Source organism: Pezoporus flaviventris, unplaced genomic scaffold, assembly GCF_033815535.1.
Source record: "Pezoporus flaviventris isolate CSIRO_AGI_PZ_B2104156 unplaced genomic scaffold, CSIRO_AGI_Pfla_v1 ptg000129l, whole genome shotgun sequence".
NCBI classification, from domain to species: domain Eukaryota; kingdom Metazoa; phylum Chordata; class Aves; order Psittaciformes; family Psittacidae; genus Pezoporus; species Pezoporus flaviventris.
In genome coordinates, this window is record NW_026892677.1 from 3409752 (window position 1) to 3434028 (window position 24277).

Consider the following 24277-nt stretch of genomic DNA (forward strand, 5'->3'; position numbering starts at 1 on the left):
TGAAGAGCTTTCTGCATGATGATGGCAGCATTGAAATTATGTGCCCTGTCATGGGTGACTCACAAAGTTCAGTCAGTTTGCTGGGGGAGAATTTCATTGGAGTCTTACAGTAGCCAAATAGGAAACTGAATTTCTGGTGATGGACATTTTAATCCAGGAGTAAAATGTCTTTTCATCTATGATTTCAGCTATGATTAGAAATTGTAGCATAAGAAGTTAGGATTAAGGAGCTGGGGCAAATTTTACCAAGGATTGAATTAAGACTTCATAAATTTACAAGATCTGTCATACCTTCTTTCATAATTGCTATTTTCTGCAAGTATTTTATGCTTTTCAAAACTACATGCTCTAATCAAACAAAAATGACTTAGAAAGGCCAGGTAAGATGCAAATTAATTAGAATCATAGAATCATAGAATAGTTAGGGTTGGAAAGGACCTTAAGATCATCCAGTTCCAGCTCCATCCAGATCCATCCTGTCCCCCATGGGCAGGGACACCTCACACTAAACCATTGCACCCAAGGCTCTGTCCAACCTGGCCTTGAACACTGCCAGGCATGGAGCATTCACAACTTCCCTGGGCAACCCATTCCAGTGCCTCACCACCCTCACAGGAAAGAATTTCCTCCTTAGATCCAATCTAAACTTCCCCTGTTTAAGTTTTAACCCGTTACCCCTTGTCCTGTCACTACAGTCCCTAATGAAGAGTCCCTCCCCAGCATCCCTATAGGCCCCCTTCAGATACTGGAAGGCTGCTATGAGGTCTCCATGCAGCCTTCTCTTCTCCAGGCTGAACAGCCCCAACTTCCTCAGCCTGTCTTCATACAGGAGGTGCTCCAGCCCCTGATCATCCTTGTGGCCTCCTCTGGACTTGTTCCAACAGTTCCATGTCCTTTTCATGTTGAGGACACCAGAACTGCACACAATGCTCCAGGTGAGGTCTCACAAGAGCAGAGCAGAGGGGCAGGATCACCTCCTTCGACCTGCTGGTCACGCTCCTTTTGATGCAGCCCAGGATACGGTTGCTTTCTGGGCTGTGAGCGCACACTGCAGCTGCCTCATGTTCATTTTCTCATCAACCAACACCCCCAAGTCCTTCTCCTTGGGCTGCTCTGAATCTCTTCTCTGCCCAACCTGTAGCTGTGCCTGGGATTGCTCCGACCCAGGTGTAGGACCTTGCACTTGGCATGGTTAAACTTCATGAGGTTGGCATCAGCCCACCTCACAAGTGTGTCGAGGTCCCTCTAGATGGCATTCCTTCCCTCCAGGGTATCAACCCAACCACACAGCTTGGTGTCATCGGCAAACTTGCTGAGGGTGCAATTCTTTTGCTGAATGAAATCCAAGAACGTTCAGGTATCATTTGGACAGAGTGGACTGAAATCTCCTGCATGATGCCTGAAAATAGTATGAAAAAGGGGGGAAGGGAGGGGTTCTTTCATTCTTCAAAACAGCTTTTTCAGACATACAAGTGATGTTTTCCATTGTTAAGGCTGAAATATTAAGGAGGACCAGAAGTCTCAATAGGATAGACCTGAGCAGCTGGAAAGCCCATAAACCATCTCTTGGGTGAAGGACCCCTTTTGAGCTTCAGCATTTCTCTGAGATGAGCAGGAAGTTCAAATCTTCAGCATCAGACTTTTAACTAATGGATTATTACACTTCTCATAATACCAAAACCTCATCTTTTGACTGCAGCTGAAGTAATTCATTGCATGAAATCATGGACATACAATGTGCAAAGGTTTGTGCAGCACCCCTGCTCATAGGCGCTACTTTATATTCCCCGGCTGAACTCCCAGTCCAGTGTTATGGGGATGCTAAGCTGAATGCCACCTTGACATTTATCTTAGCTTCAAGTCTAATTTATTTTTGAAGGGACCGTTGGTTTTAAAAAGCAGTATTTAAAATAATATTTTATATCATAAAATTTCTTTGGGTGAATGGGTTTTTAGTGAATTATTTTTCAGTTCAGTAAAAAAGCAGTTTAATAAGGAACTGCCTCTATGAGTGCTTTGCTTTTCAGGGACTGGCGACACATCCTCAAAGGCACATTTTAGCTCCTAACACTTATAATTTGCATTTATCTTAGGAGAACACGTTATGCATATTCTGACAGACAGAGAGGTCAGCCTTTGATAAATTTTGCCCCTCTTTTTTTAAGTGTTTCAGTGATTTATTGGTAAATAGGAAGTCAGGGGATGGTTCCAACACAATCATTTTATCTGTTCTCTGTCTAAACATTTACTAACTTCCCGAGCAGGAAAGTTACTCATCCTGTCTGAGGTGCAGTTTAGCATTAGTTAACATATATTACCATGATGACCCATTTACCTTCATTTGCAAGTTGCTGAAATAGCTTCTTTCACCCGCTATGGAGGTGTTTTGGATACACTGTTGGTGTAGACACCAGAATCCCAGTAGTTTCACAAGGTTTGAATAAAACACCAGTGAAGTGTTTCCTGCCTATCTGTCAGTACCTCTTTTAACTGCAGGGCATCACTGGAAATGCTGAATGTCTGCTTTGAAACCCCATCTTTTCTAGCCGTTGGACTAGTTTTCTCCAAAAGTAGTAGAAAGCTATGAAACTTGATAAGGAACTTTGATAAAATGCAATTTGGAGTACTATCAACCTGGGGAATTGTCCGCCTTATAGCCCACTTTGATCCTTGCTTGGTAGGGAAGAATGTTAATTCAGGTCTTTGTGATGCGTTTGGCAGGTTATTATGGTTTCGAACATGTGCTGCTCTTCCACTTTGAGGTATACTCTTCTAATATTGAATATTGTAATAATGAATACACTTCCTAATATTGAATATTATTTAAATGCACGTACGATTTTTTTTCTCGTTTATACCAGATTTTATGTATTTTTCAGTACATTTCATAGAATCACAGAACAGTTAAGGTTGGAAAGACCTTAAGATCATTCAGTTCCAACCCCCCTGCCATGGGCAGGGACACCTCACACTAAACCATCTCACCCAAGGCTTCATCCAACCTGGCTTTGAACACCGCCAGGGAAGAAGCATTCACAACCTCCCTGGGCAACCCATTCCAGTGCCTCACCACCCTCACAGTAAAGAACTTCTTCCTTACAAAATATATATATATTACATTAACCAATATATAATATATATATATTATGTTTTTGAATTCTAATCCTAAAACCCATTGAGGATTAACCTTACTTCTGCTTGATGCTGGCTTATGATTTTTTTTCTCATACATCGCTACCTGAGAGTGAGCTAAGCCATACTATGTGGATGTTTAGCCACAAGTGTTAACCTTTTGACTCCATGCTGTTTCACAAAGGGTACTTTTGGAACCAAGGTAGAGTTCTGTTTTTCTTGGAGGATTTTCCTCAGAGTTTCTTTCTAATCCTTCCCTTCAAAGCCACCTGCACAGCCACACACGTTGTTCCAGGCAGAATCACCAGGGTTTGATGCCCTTCAAGACCATTTCTGTGCCATCAGGAGAGGATTATTCTGGAGTTAGAGCCTTATGCTCAAGCACCAATTTTAGATTGGGTATAAGGAGGAAATTCTTTACTGTAAGGGTCATGAGGCACTGGAATGGGTTGCCCAAGAAAGTTGTGAATGCTCCATCCCTGGCAGTGTTCAAGGCCAGGTTGGACAGAGCCTTGGGTGCCACGGTTTAGTGTGAGGTGTCCCTACCCATGGCAGGGGGGCTGGAACTGGATGATCTTAAGGTCCTTTCCAACCCTAACTATTCTATGATTCTATTCTGTGATTCACCAATAGAGCTTTCGGGTTCTGCAGTGCCTCCCAGCACAGAGATGAGCTTGTCATGCTGTTTACAAGATAGGTCACTGGCCTGCAGATCCCTGGCTGGTTTTTTTCATCCCTCACATGTTCTGGTGTCTACACACAGAGGTCTGGAAGTGTTAATGTGTCATTAACAGCTTCTATTTAGGAAAAAAAAACAAGGGGGAATCCATAAAACAATTCATTTTGTACCAGAAATCCTATGCCTGAAAACTCCCTGAATAAGAATTCATAATGTTCCTATGCACTGAGAGCAGATGTCACTCCCAGTGTACAGGAAATCATATGAAAGTCAGGCTCTGCACTGGCTAGTCGAGCTGTTGGGTAATATTGCATCTCAGGAGAGATTTGCCTTGACTTACTGTGTGATGGCTTGGTGGAGGTGGTGCAGCTTCTTCTGGGGTGTTATTTCCAATGCCCTCAGCCTCTCTTCTGTGCCCAAGTACAGGGGAACACATAGAACTGGTTGTTCTATGAGGGATCTCGTACTGAGGACCACATAGGCAAAAAAAAAAATGCCTGGATTTGCTGTGCAGCACGAAGTGCCTCCTGCTTTTGTTTTGGCACTGCAGAGAACCCATAGGGATGGCTCTGTATGATTTCAGACTTATCCCATACCGTTCTCCAGGTTAGGGGTACATGCCTTGAGGGAAGGGATGCATCCTGCAGTCTTGAGCTATCAGAATGAGGTTTTCAACCTCAAGCAGCAAGGGGCTATGCTGAGGCTCCTCTGAACTGCACTGGGATCCACACTGGTCTCAGCAAATCAATGGGCCTGGACCCTAATCCTTCACCAGGACCAGCTGGGTCATGGGCAATCTGCTTCCTTAAGTTTCAGGCTTGTCTAGGCAATAACATCCAAGAGTTTATTGCTTTTAAGTTAATCAACATGAAAATGAACATAAACCCACTAACAAATAAAAGACAAATTATGTTTTCCTAGCAAATTGGGCATGTCGCTTATGTGGACTGAAGATTTAATAAGCACGATTAAGAGTAGGCAACTGCTGAGTGGGGGATAGTTAGTCCTCAGGCAGAGGAAGCTTCCACCCCTTCTCAGTTTGTGTTCAGATTAGGAACTGCTGCAAAGCTCCCTTTTATTTCTACATCGAGACACAACAGTGATCTTAAAGGACACGTAGTGTTTTCCTGAGAAATGCAGTAATCTGAGTATGACTTTGCCTCTGGGTGTAGCCCTGTAAGCTGCTCGGGGCTGTTTGGTTGCTGAAACATCTCCCCTAAAGATCCCTGAAACATTTTGTGTGTTCAACAGCAGGGAAGGAAACCTAGTGGGGAAGGAGCCTTTTTTGGGTAGCAGTCACTGGGTCTTGCTCAGGGGCAGTTCTGGAATGAATTATTCTCTGTATTTACTTCTCTGCTTTGATTATTGTATTTTGCCTCTTGAGTGAGATGGCAGCAAGACGCCGATGCGGTGCCTGCTGTGATATATATTATGTCTTGGAAAATGGAAGTGCTTAAAATTTGCATGTATATTTATCATATGTCCTGCAAAGATAGTGGCAAATACCTTTAATATTCAGATTCTTGTGACTGTAGAAGGCATTATACCCCTGAGCTCATACCCTGGAGAAACCACATGGATGTGGCTGGGTGTAGAGAATGCTCTTGTTCATCCTTGTGTTCAGAAACCAGTGTGTAAAACCAGTTCTTCTGTACTTCTGAATTTTCTTTCATCATCCTGGTGCACATCTAAATAACGAAGATGTGCAGGCAGCAATCCCCCCTCCTCTCCCTGATAAATGTGGTTAAACAGAATCTCCTTCATCAAGAACCAGTTCTGATTACGTATTTACTGGCTTCCCACCTTGTGCAAACACCATCCCTCCCCATTCAGAAACCATTTTTGCAAGGAAGGTGTTGAAATTGCCTGTTTCTGACACTCACCGACTTCTAAAATCAGTAATTATTTTCCTGTATCCAGGGAAATACTGATTGGAATTATCTCAGATATCTTTGCATTTGATCAGGAAAGAGCAATATAATTTTCCTCCTCGTAAAGCTCACCCTAATAATTCACAGCCCTGCAAAACAGGTGTAAATTGAATCAGAAATAATCACACCAGGCCAGGTTCCCAACAATCATAGAAACAAATAGGTTGGAAAAGACCTTTAAGATCATCAAGTGCAACCACTAGCTGAGGATATGGCCACTGTGCACACGAGAACGTGGGCAAAGTAGATTATTTGATAGAGCAGAAATCATTGCTGGCTCTTATTCTGAATAAAGGGCTCACACAGCTGTATGTGACAATCACAAGCCTGCTATAGGAGTGGTTGCTGCTGGTTTTATCCATCATTCCCTTTCTGGAGAGCAGCTTCAGGAACCAATCCAGCTCCAGATGAAGTTGTTAAATATGTTCCCATTGACCTGCAGAGATTTGGATATCCAGCCTTAAGGCATCAAAAGTTTAACCAGAGACAGCATAATATCATGACTACATAAAGTGTGACATATAAAACTTCACTAAACACAGATTTCTTCGATGTCAACTTTATTTTCCCTCTAGATAACCTCTTCAAACCAAAGGAAAGATTCATTCCAGAGAAGGAGATGCATATGAGATCTAAAAGGTACAAATCACTTCGGTCTTGAGTTCACTGCTGATCACTGCCATCTCACCCCTAAGGCGGAGTATTTCCATGTCATATTCACACCCTGGAGGGTTGGTCTGTCACATTGCTTGCTGTGCTTTTGTGCAATTCCCATGGTTTTCTTCAACCGTATCAATTTGACAGATCTGGGACATCCCTGCCCTTTTCTAGCAGTTTTGGATAGTGTGGGGTTGATGGCATGAAAACTAAGTCATAGAATCATAGAATAGGGTTGGAAAGGACCTTAAGATCATCTAGTTCCAACCCCCTCTTAGAATCATAGAACCATAGAATGGTTTGGGTTGGAAGAGATCTTAGAGATCATCCAGTTCCATCTCATGTTGGACATTCAAAAATATAAGCAGTACAGTCACTTTGGTAGGGTTTTTATTTACCATGATTATGTCGCAGAGAATGGGAATTCCAGCAGACTATTAGGAGTGTGTTGACTGGTTTAACTGCATTGTATTTCATGCCATCATTTACAGCAAGGAAAGCTGCAAATGGCTTCCATGCAGAACTCATCCTGGTTTTAGAAGTGCTCAAGATCTGTCCCATTTCTCTCCTCCAAAATGCAATCTCTAGCCAACACGGGCTGCTTCAAGAACTCACTATTACAAAATATCATGAGTTAAAATCAGAACTAAACAGGCTTTTTATGCATGCAGAGAACAAGCCCAACTTTCTTTTCAGACTCCTTGGAATTTTATCATTGACTTCAATGGAAAATATCAGACCAGAAGTCACCTTCTTGAGGGCAACTTATGCTGTTTATAGGATGGACAGATTATGTTTTCCTTGATGAAAAGAGTTCCTAATGACAGCAAAAAATTTTAACAGTCTACAGTCATATAATGATGGTTTTCTTATATTTTAGAAAAATAAGTCAAAATAATTGTTTGGCATTGATTTTGTGACCTAAATACAAAAAAAAAAAGAAAAATAAAAAGCGTACAGGCCACATTCTGGTTTGAATTATGCTGCTATAAATTGAAACCAATTCCACTGAGCTCATTAGAAGCTGGTGCAGAATGTTGCTGTTGCATTGAGATAACCTGATCCCATCTCTTTCATTTTTAGTCCAGAAGCGGTTTTCAACAAGTCAGCTTTTATATAAAAACATTATTGCTAATAATTTACAATTAAAAGCATTTTATAAATCTCATTCAAGTACTTGGAGATGCCCATTAATGAGAAGTAGTGCAATGAATGCAAACGTTTCCCATAGGAAGAACAAATGATTTGCGAGTCCCAGGGCTGACATGTGGAGTTAACTTTCTAAATTCATTGCAGGATTTATGACAATTTACCTGAAGTGAAAAAGAAACAAGAAGAAAAACAGAAACGGATCATCATCCAGAGTAACAAACTGCGTGTTGAGAACTTTAAAAAGGTGAGGATTTACTGGAATGCCAAGTTTTGTAACCCCTTCTTTACCTGGGAGTGGGGTCCGTAGAGGCAGCACCTTCCTGGCGATCCTGTGCTAACCATGTGCACGCCCTGAAAGCTTTGTGTTTTTAAACCTTGCCCTTGGGTTTAGGTGCTTCTTTAAACTGGAATTAACAGCTGAACCTTGTTGGAATAAGCATCCAAAACTTTGGGGTTTTTTAGAAATGAGTAATTAGTTGTGGTAGAAAGCTGCATAAGCACAGGTAATCCCAGAGCAGCTCTGAGGCATTCCCAGGTAATCCTGCTCCATGTTGCACACAAGTATCAGTTTTCTCTTGTTTCAGTTCTCTGCTCATCTAATGACGCCTTTCCTGTCCAACAAGGAAAAACCTTTCAGTGTTTGGGGGTTTATTCATTAGTTTTAAGCAATGTAGGCAGCAGATTTGAAGTCTGAGAATATTAAAACCGTCTCACTTACAGCATCAGTTGCATCCACTTCATGTATTCTAACAAGATCTTAAGGTTGTTTTGCATTGTTTTTCCCTAGCAATTACTGGACCAGCTCCTTCAAAGAAACACGGAGTGACAAAGGATTCTCTTGCCCATCATCCTAATTGGATCTTGAATGCCTTTGACTGCCATAAAAGTCACTCTTATCTCAATTACCTGGAGGTGTCGTTCTTATCTTTGGATCTTTATATGAAGAAAGGACATTTATATTTCAATTGAAATTTTAAGGCAACTTTCAGGTAATCAAAACCAGTCTAAAAAGGGCACAGCTGTTTCAGAGCATCACCTTTTGGTTGGTTTGCCCAGAGGAAATAATTTAAATCATTTTAAATGCAAATACTGAATGACAGTGGTGTTATTTATCTTAATCTTTTAAAAAGGATGTATCTCTGTAGCCATAGACATGGGTTTATAAGATCTGGACAACTTATTTCACTGAAGTATTCTATTAATTGATATCCTGTGAGTTAAACCCTTGAAGTAAAGAAAAATGAAAAGCATTATTTGTTATGTTTAGAAACAAGCTGAAATAGCATTCTCTCATAATCATAGAAGCAGCAGTTTCACATTAATACTTAACATACCAAAAGGGACCAATATTTTAGCTCTCTGGAGAACTCTATTCCTGTTTCTGTAGTGAATCTACATAGCAAGTTTACCTGTTAAAGAGCAATACTTTAAAACTTGATTATAACAGGGTTTTGTGTTTTTCATTGTAATATATATTTTACTCCACTTCTATGATCACTAAGTATTTATAGAAATGGCATATTAAGAAGTGGTGCCAAGAAGTATGTTTGCATCAAAACTGCAGAACTAAAACCATCTGTAATGTTTCCTCCAAAAATATTTAAATCTTTATTTGTACATTTTGGAAGCAAAAACAACCAGCTTACAAACCAATGGAGTTTATTTATGGAATAAAACATGAATATAATATTGATCCAACTGCTATGTTTTTATTTGGTACTGTTAAATATAACACAATTATTGAAACTGCTTGAGAGGCCTTTGCATGCCGCAAATCCTATGGTAAAAAATATTGCCCATAAAAAACATAGCAAGTGTTAACCTCTGTTGCACAAACACTCAACTGAGCGTGTTTGAATGAGGCTGGAATTTGGCCTCGGAGATCTATGCTTTATTTTTCTAATCTAGCTCGAGATGTAAGGTCAAGGTTTTTGAAAGAAGGATGTTTGTGAGCTGGGCTTTGACCACAGCGATAGCCTCCAGCTGTGTGGCCTGTGCTGGACATGGGGAACTTAGTTATATCTTGTGTTCTGACTGCCTCGGTTACATTACCTTGTCTCTTTGTGTTTCAGCTTCCTAGTTGGTAAAGTAGGACTAATGATGTTAATTTTAGCTCACAGAGAAGATGTATTGAACAAATACATTGCGTTCCAGATAGATGCCTTTAAAACCTCATCAATTGGTTCAATACATTTCAAAAGGACATCTAAGGTAAGGTGATGCTCGCTGTGAGGAAGAAATTGGCATGGTTCTTCCCCAGAAAGAAGTCTTTTTAAGCAAGTTCTGTACTGGAAACTGAAGTCAAGTCTGGAAGACAACGGCTCCAAGTAGAACTTGTACAAGGGACCGCAAGTAGGAGCATCCACCAAGCTTTGCAGCTCAGCTGCTTGGTAGAGCTGCTCTCCTGTGGGTTCACTGATCCCCCTTGCTGCTCTCCAGGAAAAACATGTGGCCTGCCTTAAACAAGGAGGGCCTTTCTCTGGTGGACTGCTGGATCTCCACCAGAGTGATAAATTATAGCCATAAATGCACCCACACATGGTATCCTAGACTGAATCTGAAGGATTATCTTTCAAGCTTTGGTCTGGTTATAGCTCACTACAACTAGAGACATTTCCTACAGAAGTCAGTGCCAAAATCCCCTTTGATTTCAGTAGGAGCTTAGCATTTCTTCCCTTTGGTTTCTTAGTCTCTAGTTTCTCAACTTCAGAGAAATGCAGCTTTGGTTCATCAAGTTTGTACCCTTAAGGAGCATTATTTCCTGCACACATCCATACAGAAATACTATACACATTTCAGCCTGCTTTACTGTGTATATTTAAGCCTGCTTGTAATCTTACCCTAGAGCGAGAGGTTTTGGAATTGAGACAAGGTATTTGATATTCAGTATCTGTGGGGCACATAGCACCATGCCCATTGTCAGGGATGTCTCCTCATGTGGGACTGGCCCCTAGTGCCACCAGGAGAAGAGAGCCCCAAAGCTTTTCCTTCTTTTCCCACTTCTTCTCTGGCAGAGTGGAAGAACCAGAGTATTCCTCATGAGAAGTGAAAGAGTATTTTATGTTGAAATTGGACACTTGTCCTGCAGGATGCTCAGGAACTGAAGGGAGATAGCTTAATCTGTCATAAAATATCCTTCCCACATATCCATAGAATTTTATACGTATATGCATGTTTGATGTTCTTCTCACTGTCTGGCTGGGAATATCAAAGAGAGAAGCTGATCATCCCTAGAAATCACAGCACCTAGGTCCTCCTGATAATACGAACCACATGAGAAACAGAAATGAATGGCATAGGCTTGGTGTGACATGGTTCAGCCAGATTTCTGTCCCTTGGCACCCGCATTGTCATGCTGACCAGGGCAAGACACTTCTCAACTGATCCAGTTTCCTCTTTCTTCTGCTGGCCATCTGTGGAGACAGGGTACCACACCGGTCTGCTGCATCCTCACCTTCACTGGCTCATGAGGTACTTGAGCTTCTCAAGGGCTTAAAGTCTATGCACTATTCACATAGTCCTTTGGGTTTGTAAAAAGGTTATTTCCAGATGTTTTTATTTTATCTAAATGTAATTTTCAAAATCTGTAGGACAAATACAAGGCAATTTGAGGTGGAAATTCTCCTGTATAAATAAGCTCGTGAGTAAACCTAGTGAGCAAAATGCATGATGCAAATCACTGTCTGGGAATGTTTCATATGATATGAAACCTTTGCTTCAGAAAACCATAAAAGATCTCTCTTGCAAACCTAATTTTTCTTTCTGGGCCTTAGAAAAGAAGGTATCTGGTAATGTATCCAGCAAACAATTCTGACATTCATTTCAGCTTTACAATCTAGTCATTGTAATAGGAAATAGACTGTACCGGAAAATGCTATTTCAGAAAAAAAATGAGCCCTATGCAAGTAGGCATCAAGTTAATGAGGTTTAGAGTCAGGAAAAAAATAGACATAATTCCACTGTGGACTTGCAGGCATTTCAAAGTAAAGTGTACATTTGCCATTGCATAGTACTTGGCACAGAAAGCTCCCAACCTAAACTGGGGATCACCCACACTTGTCAAATGCTGTGATTTTCCTTCTTGTTGGATGTTGTTTGAGTTCGGGTTCTCTGCCTGTCAGCCCATGTCCTGTGTCTTCAGCAGGGACACATTTTCCTGCTGGTACAGCTCTATAAGGATTAACATCTTTGGTAACATGCATTGCCATTTGTTACCCATATCCCGCACTGGGGCATCTCTTTCATACCACTGACGTTTATGTGCCCACAGAACGGTATTTATTAATGAATGTTGGTTGAGGTGAGATGCTGAGATGGCTTTGGGGTGTCACAGCACAGAGCCTACATAGGCTTGCCAACACATTGACTTGGTGTTCTCCTTCCAAAACAGAAAGCCTCTCAGTAGAGTTGTCATTTTGCATTACCCAAAATGGAGCCCACATGGGGAATGCTGTGGTTTAGGTGTGCAAGACGTGGCGTTTGTTTGCTTGCTGGCATCATTAATTTCATCTGACAGAAATACCTCATTAAGGATCGAAAGTCATTGCAATGTAAAGCACTGAGGTTACAGTATTCAGGGGATTTATTTTAAACCCAAATATTTTCCTGTGTATGTGTATGCGAGTCATTAGTTACTTCTTCAAGTTTACTCAGCTGCTCAGATAGATGAGGAGACTGTCTGGGTAAGGCTTTTTAGGAGTTTTGTTGTTGAGGATCTGGGGTTGGTCACGTTAGAGTAATGCTTTCTGTGAGGGAGCTGATTTGCAAGGAAAACAACACAAAAAGCAGGGATAAAGTTCCTGGCAGCTCTCCTCTAGGAAACCATTCCCCAATGCAGCCATCCCAGTAAGAACTCCATGGCTAAAAACACCCAGCTTGCCTTGTCTGCAGAGACGTTTGCCCTTTGGCTTCAGGGACAAAAATGCCTGTGTGCCTTGATGGGTGGGTAATTATCTTTCCAGGAGCATTGACTGGCCACTTGTTCACAGACAGAACACACAGTACATAGGGTTGTCCCACAAGGTCATATTTCATTAAGGGCTATGACTTGAGCCTGTGTAGTTTATTACTCAGTCTGCTTCTTGCTGAGCTGGGTTACAGCCGGCTGGATGCCTGTGAGGTGCCCTCACTGCTCTCCCCTGCTGTCCTGGCCACAGGTCAGCACCATGCAATGGGAGCTGTGCAAAGTCCCAACCCCAGCTGAGACCGTTCCCAAGCTGAGGTCTTCTGCATAGAAGGTGTCTAGAAAGTGGCACGAAGTAAATGCAAGGACACCTAGGCATAGAGATTGATTAGGGTAAAAGAAGATACTGAAAATCTTGTCAATAACTGTAGGTAGAGAAGCTTGATGTATGTAGGAAAATATGCAGTAAGCTTTTATTTAAATGTGATATCACAATTGCAAAAGTGGTTGCCCAAAGTCCTCATTCAAAGAGAGGAACCTGTGTTGGTTGTTGAGCAGTGCACAAAGTCTGCCCGCATCGATGATGTATTGGGTTCTGGAGATGTTTTGGGAAGCTATGATTGCACTGTTTAACTATGACAAAACTGTTGAAAGAGGCATGTAAGTTGTCCTTCCCCATGGCAAGGGGTTGGAACTGGGTGACCTTTAAGGTTCCTTCCAACACAAACCGTTCCAGGACTCTACGATTCTACGATTTCCATACTGAAGATAAAAAGCATCCTCATTCTCTAAGTCAAGCATCTTACTTTTCGTAGTTCTCCTTGGTTCCGTACCAAAGATGTAGCAGGCAGGATTACTTAACATCCACTTTAGATGACCCACAGAATAAGACAATGAGGTGTATCATTTCCCTACCAGCTGCAGAGTGATTAAAGGGGGGAAAAAAGGAGAAGAAATGGCCCAAGTGTGCTCATGATGCACACAACTATATAAAATAACTAAATAGGCGAAGTGCAATTAAGTGCTTGAGGTTTGTGTTGCATAGATGGGAAGACGTAAAAGAGCCCCTAATTGCAGAATTATTTTTGGTTTTTAGAACTCGGTCACAGTAATGTGTTTTTTAGGTTCATGGTTTAAATACTTTTATCTCCTACAGTATCTTACAATGACTAGTCTTTAGATGATATATAATTCTAGGGAGACCTTATGCAAACACGTATTACATGTAGCCTGTTCTGTGGTTCTAGAGTTACTGCAGGTCTGCAATTGGCTTGAGAAATTGCCAGCAGAAAATGGCAAAGATCCTTTTGAAACCATTTTAGCTTCATCTCCTTGCTAGGGCCATCCATTAATACACCATCTTTTGCAGCTCTTGAAGCTGTTCTTGAAGAATGAGGAGACTTCCATTTTTATTTCATGTTTCTGTGCTTTTTGGAGCTTTTTGTTGCCTGAAATAAGTGGGGACTTTGCAACCCCTTCTGGAGTCATAGGGGGAAGTTAATAAGGACCATGACCAAAGAGTGGTCAAGAGAATGGTGTCCAGTCTGACCTGGGACTAATTTTCCTATTACCTGATAATGGAGTCTGAAAGAAAGCTCCCTCAGCAAGCATTGTGATGAATGGTAATAACTAATTGTGTCACTGCAGAATGAGGCAGGGAGTCCTGCATCCAGCTCTGAGCCCCAACACAGAAAGGATGTGGAGCTGTTGGAGCGAGGCCAGAGGAGGCCATGGAGATGCTGCGAGGGCTGGAGCAGCTCTGCTCTGGAGCCAGGCTGAGAGAGCTGGGCTGGGGCAGCCTGGAGAAGAGAAGGCTCCTGAAGGGGGAGACCTGAGAGCAGCTCCAGTGCCTGAAGGGGCTGCAGGAAACCTGGAGAGGGGCTTGGGACAAGGGATGTAGGGACAGGCCAAGGGGAATGGCTTTAACCTGCCAGAGGGGAGACTGAGATGAGCTCTTGGGCAGAAGCTCTTGCCTGTGAGGGTGCTGAGGCGCTGGCACAGGGTGCCCAGAGAAGCTGTGGCTGCCCCATCCCTGGCAGTGCTCAAGGCCAGGTTGGACACAGGGGCTTGGAGCAAGCTGCTCTAGTGGAAGGTGTCCCTGCTCGTGGCAGGGGTTGGAACTGGATGAGCTTTTAGGTCCCTTCCGATCCAAACCAGGCTGGGATTCCGTGTATTTTGAATAATCCCCAATGACAGGGTTGTGGTCTTCACCAGCCTTGCAGTGATGTCAAGGACAGGGAATTACCAGTGCATTCTCTATTGCTGATTTATAGAGAAATAAACCAGTGCTCGAATATTATATCCACTTTCATTCTTCGTGACTAATGTTGTTACAATGAATACCAGAGGAATTAGTAATGAATACCCACTTACTGTAAAGTGTTGCCAAATATATACTTAACTTGTAATGCTACTGGGAGCACATATATAATTTTTGTGTTTGTTGTTATGTAAAAATATAACTTTGGTCAAAATTTAATTATGTAATGGCAGAAGTTAAATTGCACGAAAGATATATAATTATGGGCTGCCTGTTCTGTCTAATACTATTAGCTGATGTTAAAAACCCAACATTTTGCTTCTGTTTGTTTTTGTTTTGAGTGGTTTCACTTGCTGGGTTTGTGACCCAAAGCAAATGTAAGTTTTGCAATAGAATCTATCACAAGAATCATAGAATCATAGAATAGTTAGGGTTGGAAAGGACCTTAAGATCATCAAGTTCCAACACCCCCTGCCATTGGCAGGGGCACCTCACACTAAACCATGGCACCCAAGGCTCTGCCCAACCTCGCCTTGAACACTGCCAGTGATGGAGCATTCACAACTTCCCTGGGCAACCCATTCCAGTGCCTCAGCACCCTCACAGGAAAGAATTTCCTCCTTATATCCAATCTAAACTTCCCCTGTTTCAGTTTGAACCCGTTACCCCTTGTCCTGTCACTACAGTCCCTAATGAAGAGTCCCTTCCCAGCATCCCTATAGGCCCCCTTCAGACACTGGAAGCTGCTCTGAGGTCTCCACGCAGCCTTCTCTTCTCCAGGCTGAACAGCCCCAACTTTCTCACCCTGTCTTCATACAGGAGGTGCTCCAGCCCCTGATCATCCTCGTGGCCTTCTCTGGACTTGTTCCAACAGAAGCCTGTATTAAAAGCAGCTCTGTTTCACTCTTCCTTTCATGAATTATATGAGATTAAGACCTAATTGATTTCGCTCTCCCATGATGTATGCCACAGGCCTTTTTAATGATTTCTCTCCCATTTCCCAATAGGGATAGTTCTTTTTCTTCTAAAACACCCCCATAAATACGCTGTCCTCCTAATACGCTGTCCCACCGCTTATAATGATGGATGTTGCATTGTTCTGTGGTTTGCAGAGGGCTAGACAGGAATATTAAAGATATGTGACTTCATAGTTTTTAGTGAGTTGAAAGCTGTCCTCTGCTGAGCCATGTAAAGATCTGTGGCTTCTTCTCTTCCCTTTGTTTTCAGGGAGGCCATGAAATTTGGAGCAGCAGATCAAAGGGCTTGCTCTCAGTGTCTGTCTGAAGTAAAAAGAAGACCTTTAATGGGTTATTTTTTGGTGTATTTCAAGGCATTTTAGCACAGGAGTCCTTCCTGCCGTGCTCTCAGGTATGTCCTGTCTGATAGAAGGATTCCGCTGGAGAACCATCACTTTTCAGCATGAGTATTAAAATCAGTAGCAAAGCTTAAAATGATGTTTCTTCCACTGTGGAAAAACAGGGATCAGTTCAGGTGGTCTGAAAACTAAGCAGCTACTCAGGCCTTCAGGGAGAGGATACAGATGTCCACAGCATAGGCCCAAATTACTCTGGTTTGGATGCTTCAGGATTTCATTGTGGCAGGCTGTTAGGCAGGAGAACCTTGGTCCTTCTTCCTACACAGCCGAATTCCCTTCTCATTACGGTAAGTCATGGTTGGGGAACAGCAGAGCACCGAAAGGGGAGAGACCAGCACCTTTTTATTTATTCCTTTATTTAACAGAGTATTAATCCCTGTCAGACGGCACTGAACAAGCTGGCATGCCACAATCCTTGCTGTGCACTGCAAGGGACAGTGGGGATCACCAGTTACTGCAACAAGTAAGAAAATGCCAGTGCCAGATTGAAATGAGGAGATTTAGGGGCGTGCATGCACATTGGAGAAGATTGTTTATCTATTTATTTATTATTTATGAAGTATTTAGTGATGTGTTACTGAAACTGAAGAAGAACATTTAGTTAGTGTGGTTTTCCTCTTCCTCGAGGAAGGCTGCAGGAGGAAAGTGTCAATGGCCCAATTGGTGAGGGGTGAAGCCAGGAGCTGAGCCTTCATTCCCTGAGGATACCGAGGCTGTTGGGTCAGGGTGCTGGGCACAACAGGAGGGTACCCAAGGTGGGGATGGTGCCCTAAAGGAGGCTCAGCCGCAGGGTGGGAGCACAGGAGGCCCAGCTGCCGGTGGCTGTGCTCATGGAGAGCTCTGTGTTTGCATGACCGAGGGTTTATGCTACAGGAAAAGAATGTAACCAGGGGCTGTGTGAGGTTTGGGTCTTTTTGTGTTTTAACTGCCCAAGAATTTAGGGGTTGCTGCTGTTGTTGTGAAGTTCCTGCATCCTTGGAGCGGTGGGTTTCTTTGTTTGCTCTTCCTTGAGCTCCTCTTGGCTTTTTCACCCTTGGCCCTGTTACAGCAGCCTGCAACAGTCTCTGTAGTTACCCTATAAAGTAGTATATACAGCTTAATCAGCATTAAAGCTGAGCTTACTCCCCTGCTTTGTTAGAGAAAAGGAGCTGTTTTCCAGAAGGATGCTGCAGTGCAGGGGTAGGATGAGCTGGGCAGAGCAGGCAGGGTAGGAAGGTGATGGGCACGCACAGCTCTCCATCAGCCCTGAAACCTTCTTCCAGGTAGAAGTGATGCTATCAGGCAGTGTTCTCCAAACACAGCTTAGTGGAAGGGACTGCCTCCCTCAGATTATGTTTTATCCCTGACAGACTAAAACTACTGTATCTCATTCGTAAATGTATAAATAACTTCAGAATGGATGTGTCAATTTTACTTGAATATGTTAGAACACTTTATCATTCAAAGTAGGGGTTGGTATCTAGAAACATTTCATTTTGGGGTTTCTGTGATCCATGATAAAAGTAATTCAGTCTTATATCCTGCTGATATGCAGGGTCTGGCTGCTGCAAGGTCCTGGCTGTTTTTCCCTGTGCTTGCTCTCTCAGCTGCACTGGCAAGTTCAAAGCTTCAGGGCAGAAATGTGAGATGAATTCAGTGTTATGATACTTTTAGGAGAGGAGGAGAAGGTCGTAAACAAAGCATGGAGCTACAAAGGTGAGTGGAGGGGAGGGTAGGAAAGGCCAGGTTGGACCGGGCTTGGAGCTGCTCTAGTGGAAGGAGTCCCTGCCCATGGCAGGGGGTTGGAACTGGATGAGCTTTAAGGTCCCTTCCAACACAAACCATTCCATGATTCTATGATTCTCTGTATTTATTGACAACAGAAAGCAAAGTCTGCTGGCCTTGCACTGCATTTCATGGGCTTACCCACTCGGTTGAGCCTCGCTCTGCTGCTCAGCAAGGCATGCTGGGGTGCACACTGGCTAAAGATAAGGAGGCTGGAAACTTGACCTGGAAATCCATCGAATGCCCCATCTCTCACGAATGTGCAGTAGACAATACTTACAGCCAGCGTTTTATTCCAGTGCGCAGACCTAATGGATGCTGCTCTTAGGAGCTCGCTATCTTGGTTTGAATGTTGTGACAGAGGTCTATAGCAAAGCTCGGCGGCTAAAGGTCACGCCGTATCTATGCCTGTTCATTATAGCGGGCTGTAATCTACCAGCGCAGCCACAACTCAGCCGGATCTTGATTTTGCAGAGAGTTAATGAAGTGAGGGAGGGCTGGAGACACAAAGTCTCAGCAGCTGGCTGGGGGACAGCGGATTTCAAAGGGAAAAGCTTCTTTGTTTTGTTTTGTTTACTCTAAGAGGCAAAAACTTCAGCCTGGAGGCCCCAAACCCATAGATCCCTGTAGCTAAGCCCAGACGAGGCTTCATGCGTTTTGGCACACATGGGAATAAAAGGACTTGGATTTCTGGATAATGCTCAATGTATAATTACAGTGAGGTTTCCTGGCTATCCAAAAGGATATCATGGCTTATCTGGGAAGATGTGAGAGCTGAGGTGTTTTCCCTGACCAGGACCTCTTATCTTGGAATTGTTCTGAGGTGGTTTATCTTTCTCTTCATTTAACTCAGGCTGTCATAAGAAATGCAATTCCTTCTCTAGCAGAGAAGTGTAGCAGACGTAGCTTTCTTTTTTCCTTTATCCTTTTTATCTTTTATTTTTCCTTTTTTCCTTTTATTTTCCTTTTTTCCTTTTTATCTTTTTTTCCTTTTTTGACTCCCCCCCTTTCCCTTTCCCTTTCCCACCCCCCCCTTTTTTTTTCTCTTTCTTTTCCTTTCCCTTTCTTTTCCTTTCTCCTTTTCTTATACACCATACCCTATAATGTACCATAATCCATCTAACAAGTGCCATACACCTTGTTATGGTGCCTTCCACCTACTGCCCCCAAAGCACCACAATATGATAGTCTGAAGGTTTTAAATTTAATATATATATCCCCTCCAGCCCCTTTTAATTTTTTCGTGTTGTCTCCATCAGTCACTAATTCCTTCGCAAAACTCCTTTAACCAAGGGGAAACTAATGGAGGTTGATGTTTCCCTCAGCGCATCCTCCTCCTTTCCAGTGTCTGCACTAAGCCGTATGTTATGCTTGTTTCCAGGTAAGTTATTCCACTCTGCTCTCTTCCCGTACTGCTCGTTTCTGAATTGACATTTTCAGCGCCATGTGAAGTAAAGCTCCTGCATGAATTAGTAATTCGATAACCAGAGTCCAAGGCAACTGCCTATGTTGTCATACAGTCAAATATTAACTGTTAAAAATCACAGGTGTTCTTTACATCAAATCGTTTTCACATGTAAATGCAGCCTGAAGGTTAAGCGACTTCAGCTTGTCCTGTTCAAGTGACACAGTGGCACAAGTCAAAGGCAATTATAAGAGTTGTTGAGAAAAGGATGCAGTAGTTATAGCCCTGCTCCATGAATGACAAGAGGTAACGATTAATGCAGGATGCATTCCTGAGCATTACCGATTCTCACAACATACAGCTGAAAGAGGCTGTTAAATGTTTCCAAACCACTTCAAGGGGAAGCAGGGGCCATGCAGTTGAAAGACCTGCCTGCAGAGGGGACCTGATAAGATCGCAGAGATCCTTGTCACTTCATTCCCTGCTTTTCCCTCTAGCTACAGGTGACCCAGAGCGGCAGGGTGAGACATTTCAGCCACACGTCTCAAAGCAGAGAGGTGCTACAGCAGTGGGATCCTTCCTTTTCAGTTTGTAGGTGGTAGCTGCCTGAGGCTCAAAGCTGAGCGCAAACCAAGCTACCAGCATATGCCGGCCTCTGTCTATAGCGGTAGAGAAGAGAGGGCAATGTGCTAGGTTTACCTCTCCCAAGAAGATTAAAGAGCACAATGACTTTAGCTGTCCATATGCTGGTGGTTTGCAGGATAGCCCTAAACTAAAGTGGAGTGCATGCTTTGGAAAGAAAAGGTTGGTTGAAGTGAAGGAAAACTATGAAGTAAAGAAGATAAGGAGGGCAAAAATGTGGGGTCGGGAGGGGGAGCTCATAAAGAAGCAGTAGCAAAAGACAGGAAGGTAAAGAAAGCCCCAGCAGCAGTGAGACACCTCCACATAAACCACAACTGATACACAGATAGACTCTGCAACTCATTAAAGTTGTAAAGTAGGTATGCTTTTATTCAGCACTGAGACACATGGGGGATAGCTCCTCCAAAGGCATGCGTGCCTCACTAGTGTTTCCCTCTACATTTATTCTCTAAAGTTATATATATTCATAAGGTTGCACAATACACCTATGCATATTCATGTCTTATCCCCTCTTCGTATTATAATGAGCTAGAAGGTCCTTTGCACAGTGCCACCCCCCCCCGGTCGTGGGTGAGGGTCTCAAGATGAAGTAAATGAGTCTTCCTCTTGTGAGTAGGGGTCTTCAAGATGAAGTAAATGAGTCTTCCTCGAGCCTGAACTTTTCACTTCTAGTCATCACGTATGCTCTTTAGGAGTTTGGTCAAAGTCCAAACCACAAAGCTGGTCTTCACTGGAAATAAGTAACTGTTTCTCCCCCTTATCAATAGCCTATTGTCCTGCTACCGCATGGCAAGCTTGACAGGTATTTGCAAACAATGCTTCCTCTTAAACAGGCAAAATTTCTTTATCCTATCTTGCACAACCCCCTTGTACAACCCCCTTGTAATTGGTCAACCCTCTGCATCACAACAACCCCCCTGACAATGCAAAAGAACAAAGCAGGGAAGGATGGATGGAGAGCCAGTGCCCGCGGGAATAACCTGGAGAATCGGGACTGTGCCCCCCTTTGAAGCAGCCACACAACCTGGATGCAATTTTCATTTCCTGCAGGGAAGCGCGGCCTTGCTCTTTCTGAAGTGGATAAACCAAGCCTCGTAAAACTAATTGTGGGAGGTGGTTTGACACGAGGAGCTGGAAGTCGAGGTTTGGCCTCTCTTATGCACTGAGCAGTGAAGCAGAGGCGCTTCAGATTAACTTCCCTTGTCCTTGAGGTGCTTTCTTCCCAAAGGCTTTTGAATCTGCGGTGATTGTACTGCTGTTCTGCAGAGCCAGAGGTAACTAAGTCAGTAGCATTCCTACATGGATGTCGTTAATAGCATTATTTGGGGCTGCTTTGTGATAAACCATCAATTTATCAACTTCAAGCCCATAAAACCGGTGTGGTAAAATGCAAGTGTTCCCTTTGGTTAACTTCTGGGGGAGGAGGAGGCACTGATAACATCTACTTCATTGATGCTAGTGAATTACCAAGACATAATTGGCTCCACATTCACTGTTGGCAAAGAGTGTTACTCACAATAAAAGTACTACCATTTAAGTGAAAAGCCATGTGGGATTACCAAAACTCCATTTAGAAGTCTTTAGCTCCCTCTGACTCTTTTTTAATGGGGAAAATACCTTCAAAGGATAAAGATGTCTATATGGCTGTTATGGTGGCTTTCCACAAGCAAGTCTTCTAATTTTAGCATTATTAACCAATGTGCTGTGGGGAGCATGTATGCCCGTCATGAGGCAGTAGATAGAGTTCATTAGTTTATATTTTAAGGGAGGAAATGGTGCTGACTAGAGCTGTTAGAATTGATAATGACGGGAAAATTCAGCACTTGGGTATTTAAGGCTGAATGCTGCTGAAGTGAGACTTGCAAGGGTAAATGTAGGTGGAACACAAGGCACAGAGCAACTGGAGGTGAGTCCATGGGTCTAGTTTTGGGAGGAGGAGTAAGGGGAGGAAATGGCCTTTTTAACTGTGAAGCAAAGCAACCATCAAAGCAGTTTTGCAAATGCTCCCTGATCCCAGCTCTTTTCCAGGGTTATTTCTGCTGAGATGACCTGACATTATCGCTGTTATGCTGGGGATGTGACTGTCCCCTGGGGTGGTTTGAAGGGGCTATGGTGCAGGACTCCAGCTTGGGAACTGCAGCTTCTTGTTCCCACTGAGTTTCTGCTGGTTCATTTGTCCTCTGAGCTGGGGAAACGCAGTCCGGTTCACTGCGGATAGTTACCACCCTCTGCTCCAGAACTGGCCCAAATCATAGAACCATAGAGTCCCAGACTGGTTTGTGTTGGAAGGGACCTTAAAGCTCATCCAGTCCCAACCCCTGCCACAGGCAGGGACACCTTCCACTAGAGCAGCTTGCTCCAAGCCCCTGTGTCCAAGCTGGCCTTGAACACTGCCAGGGATGGGGCAGCCACAGCTTCTCTGGGCACCCCTGTGTGCCTCAACTCCTTCCAACATCCATTTTTTAAGTGGGATTGCATGGGTACTCTGCATGCTGGTGTACAGACACATATGAGGCCAGTTTTGCCAGCTGTCTCATGGAGAACATGGGGCCAATCCACAGAATTAAGCATTGCAATCCAAACAGTGAGATTTGGGAAGAACCTTAATAAAACTGCCCAGTAAAAACCTGTGAGGATTTAGAGGATTAAGTTCTTTCTTTCTACTCCTCAACAGCATTCTGTGCAACATGTGGGCATTGCGTGTGTTTTGGTGGTAATTTAAGGAATATATAATCTGCATTTGGTTATTCTCCCAGACTGTCAGTAGTAATAACTTGAATGAGGAAGACTTTAAAAAATGCATCTGGCAACTGTGGCTGTGTTGGGCTTGGTATTATTATTCTCTTTTAAAAACCCCACATTTAAGTCAGAGACACCAGAAACAGCTCCAAACTAGGGCATTGTTCAAGGCCAGGCTGGAACAACCTGCTCTAGTGGAAACTGTCCCTGCCCCATAGCAGGGGGTTGGAACAGGGTAAGCTTGAAGGTCCCTTCCAACACAAACTGTATGATTCTAAACCCAGTAGATACCCCCTGAGCTCTAACATACACAGATAACTTTCCAAAGGAAGCACCAGGGCTGACTGTGCTATAGAACACTTGGCAAAGGGGGGGGGGGGATGATGTTGTGGGCACCCCGGAGCCCCGGGAGAGCAGCGTTGTGCTCGGTGCCGCCGGTGCGGCGGGCGGGCAGTAGGACCCCGCGGAGGGGCGGTTGGGGCTCATTTGTTCCACGGCGAGGAGCGCAGGACGGGCTGCAGCGGTCAGCAAGGCTTTTCTTGCCAAAATACCACAAACCAACCCCAAACCAACCCCCAAACCGCTTTAAAAAGAAAAAAAAAAACAACAAAACCACCTTCAACTCTTCTTTTTTTTTTTTTCTTCTCCTTCCTAAGAAAGCAGAGCCCAGCTCATCAGCAGGAGGGGTTTTGGAGTTAACTGCATGCAGGAAATCTCTCACATCCTGAGTCCCAGCTCGCTCCTCTCTGTAACTGTATATTATGGGGCTGCTCTCCAGCCCCAGCTGATGAAAGTTTGTCTCCCTCAGCCTGGGCTAAGATGTCAAAGCGCCTCCGCGCCCAGCGCTTCCCCCCCCCGGCGCGGGTGTCCGCGTTGCTGCTCAGCCTCGGCTGCCTGCTTCCAGCATCCCCCGCCGCTCAAGGTAAGCTCCCCACGCAGCCCCGCCGAGTTCCCCTCACACACTTCCTCACCCGACGCTCCATTTTTAAGGGGACCAGCACCGGAGCGAGGATCCAGCCGCGCTGCCTGCGCTCGTTTTGCGCACCCTTCCGCTCTTCCCCCCCCCCCCCCCCCCCCTTTCCTGGCCTCCGCCACGCTGCGCTCCGCTCTCCCCGGGACGCGTAAGTCCCGCTTCTCTGCGCGGCGCGGGGACTTCCAAGCCTTTCCAGGGAAAACTCCGCTTTGAAACCCCGACTTCCCCCCCCCCAAAATAGACCCTGCAACCCCCAGGGTGAGCGGAATGGTTCAGGGAGCCCCCGCTGTGGGGATGTCCTGGGGCTCCACAGAGTGTGTAGGGGTGCGCTGCAGAGTCCTAGTGACTCCCGGTGTGTGTGCTCTTGGGGGTCCTTGGGGACCCCCAGTGCGAGGGGGTGCTGGGGACACCCGGTTTAGGGGATGCGCTGTCCGGTCCCCAAGACTCTATGTGTGGCGGCTGACCTGCAAGGTCCCGGGGACCCCCGGTGTGTTTGGGTGCCGTGCTGGGTCCTGGGACCCCCAGTGTGGAGGGTCTATGCTGGGGACCCGCTGCATGGAGTGTGCCCCGTTGGGGTCCTGCGGACCCCCAGTGTATGGGAAGGTCCCCTGAACCCCTTGTATGGGAGTTCCCTGCAAAGTCCCGGGGACCCCCGGTGCGTGTAT

General features: G+C 44.3%; 2 protein-coding genes and 1 long non-coding RNA gene across 4 annotated transcripts in view; 2 read left to right on the forward strand and 1 right to left on the reverse strand.

Annotated features, from left to right (window-relative positions):
- Positions 1-9244, forward strand: part of CUNH10orf90 (chromosome unknown C10orf90 homolog) — a 77627-nt gene extending 68383 nt beyond the window's left edge. For both annotated transcript variants that reach the window (XM_061478563.1, XM_061478564.1), the window contains exons 7-9: positions 6318-6381; positions 7696-7795; positions 8339-9244. In XM_061478563.1, coding sequence (XP_061334547.1) covers positions 6318-6381; positions 7696-7795; positions 8339-8377 — 203 coding nt within the window. In that variant the 3' untranslated portion in view covers positions 8378-9244. The remainder of the gene's footprint in view (positions 1-6317; positions 6382-7695; positions 7796-8338) is intronic.
- A 12916-nt stretch (positions 9245-22160) lies between these two features.
- The window catches only part of LOC133282577 (uncharacterized), a 380577-nt gene continuing 378460 nt past the window's right edge, over positions 22161-24277 (reverse strand). Inside the window, exon 3 of the long non-coding RNA XR_009747664.1 lies at positions 22161-22237. This is a non-coding gene — a long non-coding RNA (uncharacterized LOC133282577). The remainder of the gene's footprint in view (positions 22238-24277) is intronic.
- Positions 23303-24277, forward strand: part of ADAM12 (ADAM metallopeptidase domain 12) — a 188148-nt gene continuing 187173 nt past the window's right edge. The window contains exon 1 of the mRNA XM_061478574.1: positions 23303-23561. Coding sequence (XP_061334558.1) covers positions 23459-23561 — 103 coding nt within the window. The 5' untranslated portion in view covers positions 23303-23458. The remainder of the gene's footprint in view (positions 23562-24277) is intronic.